Source organism: Talpa europaea (assembly GCF_964194135.1).
Source record: "Talpa europaea genome assembly, chromosome: 9".
NCBI lineage: Eukaryota > Metazoa > Chordata > Mammalia > Eulipotyphla > Talpidae > Talpa > Talpa europaea.
In genome coordinates, this window is record NC_140076.1 from 28,606,127 (window position 1) to 28,616,808 (window position 10,682).

Genomic DNA, 10,682 nt, shown 5'->3' on the forward strand with positions numbered 1-10,682 from the left:
GGAACTGGCTTTCCTTCCCTCTTTAGTACCTCACTGTGCCTCACACACTACTCCTCCCCCAGGGGTAGTGTGTATGGAGGCTAAAGGCTTTTTTGTTTGCCCAGGGCGGGCCTCTACCTCATCATACACTTAACTGCTTCTCAGCCTGGTGTTGTGGCACCCCAAGCGCTATCTCTAGCTCCAGCAAACACTGAAGGCGCCAGGGTGGAGAGAAATGTCCAGCCCACACACCACCCGGGCCATTGCCAATCTGGGCTCTAGGCCCCAGTGGAGGAAGCAGGGGCAGAAAACTGGGGGAAGGACAGGAGTTCCAGTCAGTTCCTTTCTCCCTGGCCAAGGCTCTATATAAGGAACTTAACGGGGTCACTGGGAAAGCTCTGGAGGCAACCCCTTCTCAAGAGGTGTTCTATACTCATCTCCTGGTTCTAAGTGCTTCACAGATCCTTCAAATGTCATGCTCCCTGCCTTGGGCAATCTCTTTCACTCTCTAGACAACCCCATCCACTTCCTGGAGTGTCTTAACTTCTCAGATCTTTTTAATCTCTGGGTCACTGGGGTTGAGGAAATGCCCAGATATGGAATTCTGTAAAGTGTCCTAAGGCCCACAGACATCCTTGCTCCTCTGCTTCATCTGCAGCTAGCCCTAGCTTCCAGAATAATGCCCACTTAGGCCTATCTCATCCACTTCCTTCCCATTCCTGCTATATTCATTAGCTCCCCTACCCCCAAGTATCCCTTTTTTTTTTTTTTTTTTTTTAATTTATACAAGCACTGGGTATAGTCAGAAGCGTGGGAGGGTGAGAGAATTCACCAGAGCCAGAGGGGAGAGCAGAGCAGGCAGAATGATGAAGTACACTGCTGAGGGGAGCAGCGGGCACAGCAGGAGAGGTCTGTGCGCCACGTGGGACCCTTGCCTGGCGGCTGGGGATCGACTGGTGCTGCAGAGGCCGCAGGTAGCTTCACAACCCAGCGCTCAACCGCTGTGCCACCAGGGAGGCCCCAAGTATCCCTTTTTTTGCTTTCTTTTGCTCTATTTTTATGGACAGGTGTCTGGCTCATATTAGCTAGGCAGGAGACCTGATAGTTCAGCAGCAAGGAAGGGTCCTAGAGAAAGCCTTGAAATTTGAGACTTGGACATCCGATGGTCACCAAACAGTCCCAAATGGAAGATAAACTCTATGAAGGACAGTAAGGAAAACTTATCATCAATTATGACCCACCCATCTTTCTCTCCTCACAAACACACACATACACACAATCATAAGACACATCCCCAGAGGTTTTCTCCTTTTTTAATCAATGACCACCTTATCCAGCTTTGGAGACATGGACAAAGAAGAGGCTAAGAAGAGGCCTGGTTCAGTGTCTGAAGGTCTCTGAGTGAGTCTGCATCAGCAGGTGGGCCCCAGCTGGGCCTGTCCATGGGTTGGGCACACCAGTTTCCTGAGTAAGAACCAGCCCTACCCTCAGGGCAGCACCCCAGTCCAGTAAGAGAACAAGGCCCTCCAGGCTTCAGCCTGTTTCCAAGGCCCTCAGGACAGTCAATAAATAGGTGAGATTCTGAGCCAGGCCTGGGGTAAGGGTGTGTACAAAGGGCAAAATCAGCTGCCTGGGGATTCCAATGATTCCCAGGTAATATCCTGTCCTTTCCCAATGGGAAAGTAAATAAATAGACCTCCAACTCAGGAACAGGGACATTGGAGCAGGAGAACCTTCCCCTTGGAGTTAGTAATTAAGACTCATGTTAAAAACAAACCAGCCCCAGCCCCTGCAGTGTCTACAAAATCCTACAGGATGGGGTGAAGGGCTAGCCTGCCTGGGGGGTACACAGTACCCAGCCCTGCAGGGTCCTGGAGGAGGTCTCATGTCTGTTCTGCAGCTCCTGGGGCTCCTTCCTCCTTTGGGGGTGGCTCCAGGAAAATTGGGGTGATTGATAGTGGCTTCTTCACTCTGGAGAGGTAATATGAAAACATTTTGTAAAAGGCCATTAGCTATGTCCCCTAACCCCACTAGTTTCCCACTTCCTAAGGCAGGAATGAATCACTCACGAGTAGGGGGAGGCTGGGACCCCCACCACCAGGAAGTGGTTCTTCTTCCGAAACAACCTCCACAGGCCCCGGTGGTTGCCACGCACATCCAGGTCCCAGATATGGAGGCACTGGTAGGGTGGGATAGGAGGAGAGGCATGGGTCAGAGCTGTGGGGAGGAGTCACTGAGACCATTAGCCTAGCTCTTCTGTCTCTTTAAAAGCAGCTTCCTCGAGAAAGCAACCTCCCGAATATGGATTTGGAAAAGGGGTTGTGAGAGCATGAAGAGAAAGTTCTAAGGTAGAAGATTCCAAAACAAAGATCCCTATATTTTGTGGGGAGGGGTATTCCTAAAATGGATGTGGTTTGGGGGCACCTTGGCAAGCTGAGTCCAGGTGGTGAAGTCATCCTCTTTCTTCATTCGAATAAAGGCCACGTAGGTGTGGCCCTCTGTGTCTGGCAGGAAAGAGTCTTCACAAGGGTTCTTGCTGTGGTCCAGAACCTCGGCTTCACTGTGGCAGGGTTGGGGAAGAAAGGCCAAGACAGGGCCCCCCTCATGTGTGTGTCACACAAGGCCATGTCCTCAGTTTAATGCTCTGATATTGCTATCCTGAAATTCTTATAATTTTTTTTAAAGATTTATTTATTTTTATGCATACAAGAGCTGTGGTACAGGCCAGAGGTGTGGGGGGTGAGAGGATTCATCAGAGACAGAGTGGGGAACAAAACAAGCAGATTAACTGAAGTACACTGCTGAGTGGAGCAGTAGGCAAGACAGGAGAGGTCTGCTTCGCCATGTGGGTTGCTCCCTGGCAGGCTGCGGACAGGTTCATCGGCTGCGTCCCAACCCCTTGCGCCACCAGGGAGGCCCAATTCTTATAATTTTTATTTTCATTTATTTATTTGTTTGTTTGTTTATTTATTTAAAGACTTATTTATTTATACAAGAACCGGGGTATAGGCCAGATTCGCAGGAGGGTGAGAAGATTCACCAGAGACAGAGCGGGGAAGAGAACAGACAGACTGATGAAATGCACTGCTGAGGGGAGCAGCAGGCGCGACAGAAGAGGTCTGCCGCACCATGTGGAACCCTCGCCAGCAGGCTGGGATCAAACCGGCGCTGTGGAGGATGCAGACAGCTTCACAGCACAGAGCTCAACTGCCTGCACCACCAGGGGAGGCCCTTATAATTTTTAAACAAGGGGCTCTGTTTGCATTTTGCAGTGGGCCCCACAAATTACTGGACCAAGACCCTCAATTTTGACTTCCCTCAGCCCATGCCACATATCCCAATTGCCCTAGGCCATACCTGAGCAGCCGGTGAACTTCTACTTCATAAGCTTCCTTCTTCAGACTGAAGGGGAGGGAGAAATTGGTCAAGGGTGAGGTAGCCTCTCAAGGCCTCCCAAGGGCAGGGCAAGAGGTCATAGGGGAAGCAGGGCTGGGGTAGACACACACACCCCAGGGTTGAAAGGGACTGTCAGGGATTAGTCATTAAGACTTTGCTAATATCCTCCCTTTGCCCTGTTCCCGGCCCCCACCTGTCCACGTTCCTGAGCTGGACACCTGGAACCGTGTTGAACTTGTGCTTCTTGAAGTAGGCCTCCTGGAGTTGGTGTGAGGGTAAAAGTCAGGGCCTTACATTGTCTGGTCCACACCATCCATTTGACCCACCACATATCTACAAGGCCTACAAATGATATCCCAGACCTATAAAAGTCCCTCTAGTTTTCTCCTGACTTCCCTGTCCTCTTCACAGCATCCTTGGCAGGCTATTACTAGCTTTAATTTGGGCTCAACCATTTCCAGAGAGCTCATATCCACACCAGCAGCTCAAGTTACTGACCTCTAAGCTAGTCCCTGCACCTAATGTGCTTAACCATTATGCCACATGCTTCCTTTGAGCCTGATGTTAAGTCAGGATTGGGTCTGTAAAGCAAGGGTGAGGTGTGGGGGGAGAAAGGAAGGAATCGGCTGGGCTTCAAGGGCTAAGGCAACTGTTATGACTAAGATACTAAGAGCAGTCTGAGGTAAATATCTGCCCCTCTCTGGAAAACGAGTGGGGTGGTCTTGTATTAACCAACCTCTGAGGGCCCTTTTTGTTCCTAGGAGGTTCCAAACTGATAGCTCTCCCCATTCCTTAGGGCTGGGCAGTCTCAAGGCTTCCCTTGCTGTATGAAACTGGGGAGTGACCCTTTGGACAGTCAGGTATGAGGTGTGGGGCTGAGGGCCTCCCTATTCACTTTAGGCTAAAGTATGGGCCCCGGCACTCTCAAGGACAGGAGGGGACAGAGGAAAACTAGGGCTGGATAAGCGCTTGGCAGCAGAAATACCCTCCCCACACCCACAGTCTAGTGCTAAGAATAGTAATAATAAAAATAATACCAGCTAGCCCTTATATAACATTTCTAGTTCAAAGCATTTTACATATATTAACTTATTTAAACCTCATAACTCATAACTCTAGGAGAAAGATAGTATTTGTATACTCACTTTACAAATAAAGAAACAGGTAATGAGGATACGTATTTTTCCCCATGTTGGTTACATGGCTAGTTAAATGGCAAGAGCTGTGATTGCTCCCAAGTCCATGTTCTTGACCTACATTCACCATACTGTGCCCCCCTCCTCAATGTCCCTGCCTCCCACTCACATGGAAGTAGCCATTCATGTTGAGGCCAACGATGCCAAAGTGGTAGGATCGGGAAACATCAGGGATGATGCACTCTCGGCCTCGGCGCTGTTCAGGCATTCGCATCCACATGTCCCAGTCCCAGAGCTGGGGGGATGGAGGATTAGGAAGTCTAGGAGGTTCCCAACTAGTAGGGGATTCCAGGCCATTCACCCCACCTGCCAGGGTACCTTTTCTGGTGTGGGCCACTTGGGCTCTAATTCCTCCTTGTACAAGGACTTCCTGAGCACCCAGCCTAGCCCAGGCATGGTCTCCACACGGTACAGCAGTGCTGGGTCCTCAGCTGTGTGTTCGTAGCCCTGGGGAGAGGGAACCATGACAAGAGGGATTTTAATTTAGGATCTTACAAACTCCCCAGCTGACCCCTGGTCACTCAGCCTACCTGGTCATTCCATGCAGAGATACAATACAGGCTGTCATCCTCCTCTAGCAGGTGGATGGACTGGCTCAGGAAACTGAGAAAAGCAGGATCCAAGGGTTCAGGGAGGGGCAAGGAAAACCCAATCACACAGTGATGCTGGAAGAGCTGCACAGGCAACTCTGGAGTCATACCTCCTTCCCCTTCCCTCAAATTTCCACTGTCTCCATTCACCCTTTCTACTTCCTACTGTAGCCCCAACACCTGCCATCCCATCTTTGCTCAAGCTTTCCCCCTACTTTTGAGCTCACTTCCACCAGAAAGCTCTCTAAGACACCTCATTGCTTTCTTCCCTGGAGTCCCAGCCAGGCCAAGAGGCCCCATGCGGCTTATTATCAGCTATATGAAGGGGCTCTCCCCTTACCTGAAAAAATCCACAGCAATGTCCAGGTCCTCTTCCAGAACTACAGCAAACTTGGCTTCCTGTAAGGGCAGGGGACAACATGATCCCAAGGTGGCCTTTCTCATTCTGCAAGTCCTCCACCCATAACCCAATTCTCAGGCAGCATTACCCCCATTTTCTAGATCAGGAGGATGAGGTCCAGGGAGGGCAAGAGCTTATTATATAATAAGACCAGATTTTATACCCATGTCTCCCCTTCCTAGGCCCAAGAGTTTCATCCTTACTACTCACCGGAAACAGGTTGAAAGTGGCAGTGAGGCTGGCCTTGTAGTGCTGGGTGGGGATTGGGAACAGGACATGTAAGCTCTGGGGTGGGTACCAGGGCTGGGTGTCTGCCCCTTCCCATCCCTGGCTGGGCAGTACCTGAGACACTCGGGCATTCTTGATGCTGATGGGAGTGTGCTGGATGCCCCTCAGACCAAAAAGCGCCACCACATCCATCGGCTCCTGGGGGGCATGGCCATGGTCACCATGTGAGCCACCTTCCCCCTGCCCTCCGCTACAGGTCCTGACATGGCAAGCCCTTCGTATTTCACAGCCCTTGGTGGTCCCTGGCAATCACTGCTACTCAGGCCCTCAGTCCTGTTCTCTGTTCCACGCGAAGCTCCCGAGCCTCACTCACCTCATAGTAGCCATCGATGAAAACTGTTATCATCTGGGGAGACACCCCCTGGGCTGACAGCAGAGAGCGCAGCATCCTGGAGAGCCCAGGAATAGGTTAGGCCTCTTTGGCCTCCCAACTCAGGACTCCCCTGTGCTCATGGTTGGACCCAGATACCCCAAGTTTACCCATAGGGTGAACCTAGAATGCCTTTCTACCCACCTCAAGAGTTCATCCTGCAGAGATGAGCCTGGGGTGCCCACCCACTAAGCACTCTCCTGTTCAGAGCTGGGTATAGCCCATTCCCTGGCTCACCTGTACAAGTAATTGGGCCGGTTGCCTGCAATGACAGCCACAGGTACATTGAGGACCTTGTTGTCTGGGAGCTGAGGGAGAAACAGCTTTTAGATTTTGCCTCATTCATTTTCCAAACTGGGATCCCCACCGAGGGAAAAATTCTGGGGGAGAAGGGACGCCAGAGTAGAGAGGGAAAAGGCAGAGGGTCTTCCCTGCCTGACCCCTCCACCTACCCAGCCCAAGTCCAACTATGGGCCTTTGCCCACACAGCCTGCCCCATCCTCTGCAATCAGGACATCCCCTGTCTCTCAGAGCTCAGTATAGATCCACAGCTCCTGTTTCGCTCCCAGGCTGGGGTAGGGAAAAGTCCAACCTGGATCTTTCTTAGGGTCACTTGCCACCCTGGGAAGGAGTCCAAGCCTCATTGCCTAAGGCCCTACTCACTGGGTCAGGGCTGAACTCGATGGGTGTGGGGTCCTTGCAGCTGCACACACTCCCATAGCCCTCAACTTTGCTGCAGAAGCGCCGTCGGCGACGGTTCAGCTCTGTGTCTGCCCAGTGGCACTCTGCCTCTGAGGAAGGGATGGGATCGACGGGATAGGAACATGAGGCCATAAGGTTTGGAGAGCCCCAGGAATCCAGTCGAGAATAAATCCCCCTAGAGGACCCAAATGCCATACCCAGACCAGACACTGTCCCAGAGCTTAGGCCCCACTAACCCCACCTTCAGCTGAGCTCAGTGGCACATCTGTCTTCAGCAGAACTGGGTCTCCCCAGGAGGAGAGGGCAGGTGACTTAGAATGCTTCTCCCCGAGGACAGGACCTGGCAAGGAGCAGGAATAAGGGACAATGGAGGCTCAGGCTGTTTGGCAGCTTCTTCCCATCTCCCTGCCCTCTTTCATCGAACCCACCACCACTGACTCCTATATAACCCCCACCCCACATCATATCTGGGGGGTTCTGCTCCTCCCAGACTAAAGGTACTAAGGGTGGATGGCCTACAGTGCCAGTACCTCCTTTTCGTCCCACGAAGGCCCAGGTATCCCTCCAACCCAGGGCAGGGCCAGCCTGGCTGCCCAGGCTCCTCAGCAGAGCCTTGGCCGTGTCCTTGAGGTGGAAGGAGCCCTCATCCTGGGAGACCAGAGAAGGTAGATGGTCTGACCGGCATGGTTCCAGGAGCTCAAAACATTGAGCACCATGTAAAATCTTTTACTTAAATTAGCTTATCAAATTATCACAACATCCCTCTTACCATTTCACAGATAAGAAAACAGAAGAAGGCTTAGAGAGAGTCTAATAATCACCCCAAATCTCCAGGCTACTAAATCCTTACAATTCCACACAATCTGTGCCTCTCTCCTAGCTATCTCTCCACCTCCTTTTCTCACCACTCTCCTGCTTTCTCTCCAGCTCAATTCGTACCTGGCTATTCCTCAAGCATACCAAGCACCTTCCCCCTTCAGAGGCTTTGTACTTGCCAGTCTTTCCATGTAGAATGCTCTCCCTCCAGATATACCTGTTTCACTCCTCACTTCCTCTAGCTTTCTACTCACACATCATTGCCTCACAGAGGCCTTCCCTTTCTAAAACACATTCCCCATCACTGTCTCCCTTGCTTTATTTTCTTCTTCATTATCATTTTCTGACATTATACATATATTTGGCTGCTTTATGTTGGACAGGACCCTGCTGGGATGTAAGCTTCCCAAGTGCAGGGACTCTCTCATTTTCCATTGTATCCCTAGCACCCAGAGCAGTGTCTGGCACACTCAAGGTACTCGGTAACTATCTGTTGAATTAAAAAACAACAGGTTAGGATTAGAACTGGAGTTACCTTCCTCCAGAGGTTTTCCTACTATGCCACACTGGGGCAGAGAACCCTGGGCCATGAGCAGGGTTGAAGCTGGGAAAATAGGAGGCAGGACCAGGGCAGAGTCACTGACCTTGACAGTACAGATCAGCACTCGGCCGGGCGCTACCATGTTGAGGAACAGCACCATGGCCTCATCCTCATGAGGTGAGTATGTGTCGAACACACGCTTTGCCATCACATGGCCCTGGCAGGAGACACAGCTCTTGTGAGTTAATGTCACCTGCAAAGGGCCCAGCTTTAGTCCTCCAGGTCCCCCACCCCTTAGACCTCACCGTGGCCTGGTTGAGGACGATGACATGGATGCCCCGGCCCTGTTCTCGAGCCTCGTCCTCCAGCACCTACAGGATGGCAACGACAAAGTTGAACTCTTCACTCTCACATTCAAGGTCTGTCTTAGAGACACTTAAAAAAAAGTTTCATGAAACCTCTCCTCCTGCCTATGCCTTTTCACACAGTTCTCTTCCAACGCAGCTTGAAGGCGACCTCTTCCAGAAGCGTCCATAGCCCCTTCATCAAAGGAAATCTCATATTTCTACAACCCTCCCCTCCATGGCTCCTTGAGTTTTTTTTTTTTTAATTTATTTTTTTTTTAAAGATTTATTTATTTATTTGTTTGTACAAGCACTGGGTACAGTCAGAAGCACGGGAAGGTGAGAGAATTCACCAGAGCCAGAGCGGGGAGCAGAGCAGGCAGAAGGACCGAAGTACACTGCTGAGGGGAGCAGCGGGCGGCAGGAGAGGTCTGCGCGCCATGTGGGACCCTCCTCCGGTGGCCGGGGAGCAGCCGGGGATTGAACCAGCGCTGCAGAGGATGCGGGCAGCTTCGCAACCCAAAGCTCAACCGCTGCGCCACCAGGGAGGCCCCGCTCCTTGAGTTCTTGACAACTTTTCCCTCATGCTGGAGAGATTACAGTCCATCAGACTGAGCCCCTCAAAACAGGACCAGGTCTGATACCTCCAGGTTCCCAGGGTCCAGGACAAGACTGAAGCCAAAGAAGGGATCAGGAAGTAGCGATGAAATAAATCAATAAACTGCCTAGTAATACTAATTATCACTCTGGATAATATTTCACTATATATAAGACATTTCACATGCTTTTCATTTAATCCTCCAAAGTAGAGGTCATTAGTCTCAGTCTACAGATGAGGAACTGAGGGTCCCATAGTCACACTATAGTCAGAAGCTGGCAGAGGTGCAGGTTCTACTCAGGCAGTGGATCCCAATGCCCATGGAATCACGCCCTGAATAGAACGAAGTACCCCAGACACTGGCCCACTCACCGTAGTGCCATCCACTGCCACATATACTTTGCTGCGACTTGAGTAGACCTCCACATCCAGGACCCGCCGGGGACCGCTGCCTCTGCGCCGTGGGGGCTCCAATCGGCCCAGGGCCTCATCTGTGGGGATGCAACAGGTCATGGAGATCATCTCTCCAGCAGAGTGTCATTCCTTAGGACCTGCTATTTCAGCCTTGAGATCCCAGGGGACGCCTCTCCCAGGCTCTCCACCAATACTATCCTCAGTTTGGCCTCACCATAGTCTTGCTCTGGTTCCTGGTCTTCATTGGCTTCATTGATTGCTCGCCGTGTGTCCAGGATCAACTTGATGTTGACAATGACGGTCACCAATAGGAAAAGTACAGCCCCTGTCTGAGGGGGGGATGAGGACAACTAAAGAGAAGCACCCTCTCTAGACCACTGAGGGTCTTCCCAAGAGGAGGGCCCTGGGTGCAGTGAGGGCACAGGGAGTACCTGGGGCCTGTCTCTCTTCCCACTGTATGCCCAGCTTTACTTCCCCAACCAGGGTCCAGTTTAACCAATACCTCCTCCAGGGCACCTCCCCTGACGCTTCCCCTTCATCAGGGCCCTCCCTACCCAGAGCTCCTGTATTCTTCCATTTGAAGTCTTGATTTCCTTGGTCCCCTCCACAATTAGTTCCTAGAGATGCAGCCGGTCCCAGAGAACCAAGCTGGGGATCAGAAAACCTGGGTCCTAGCCCTGAATGCCTGACAGGTGTGTGACCCTGAGGACTCTTCCTGGGCAGACTTCAGGTTTCTGTTGGAAGACTCAGAGGGTGTACTTGAGTTCTGATTCCAGAACTCTGGGCCTAAAGCACTGCCTTATAGGGACATGACACAAAGAGGTTCCTTCTAGGTACCTGCTGCCCGTCCCCAGGGTGCCAGTGCCCATAATCTAGGCTGGGATAGAGCTGGGAGGGAATTCCTGTGAGACCTGGGACATTTCTATACCTGACAGAATCTTCTCAGGGCCCGCTGGTTGGTCAGTTTATACTTCCAGGTAAGATACCAGCTCCGCTTCTTCCGAGCCCCAAAGGGCTTGATGAGGGGGTTGGGCTTCCAGTCGTCCAT

General features: G+C 51.6%; 1 protein-coding gene across 3 annotated transcripts; it reads right to left on the minus strand.

The window, feature by feature from the left end:
• Positions 1-1,862: 1,862 nt before the first annotated feature.
• Positions 1,863-10,682, minus strand: POMGNT1 (protein O-linked mannose N-acetylglucosaminyltransferase 1 (beta 1,2-); the record flags this gene model as incomplete). 3 transcript variants are annotated; one of them, XM_084242043.1, is made up of 22 exons in its annotated part: positions 1,863-1,950; positions 2,049-2,158; positions 2,404-2,539; positions 3,337-3,381; positions 3,569-3,633; positions 4,681-4,806; positions 4,890-5,018; positions 5,102-5,174; positions 5,502-5,560; positions 5,772-5,813; positions 5,904-5,987; positions 6,163-6,238; positions 6,457-6,527; positions 6,883-7,010; positions 7,163-7,261; positions 7,452-7,569; positions 8,382-8,495; positions 8,584-8,649; positions 9,593-9,711; positions 9,849-9,963; positions 10,189-10,251; positions 10,563-10,682. In XM_084242043.1, the coding sequence occupies 22 exons, from the start codon at positions 10,680-10,682 to the stop codon at positions 1,863-1,865; spliced, it is 2,046 nt and encodes a 681-aa protein (XP_084098169.1). The 3 variants fall into 3 exon arrangements, with proteins under 3 accessions (XP_084098169.1, XP_084098170.1, XP_084098171.1); XM_084242044.1 differs by lacking the exon at positions 10,189-10,251; XM_084242045.1 differs by lacking the exons at positions 7,163-7,261; positions 10,189-10,251.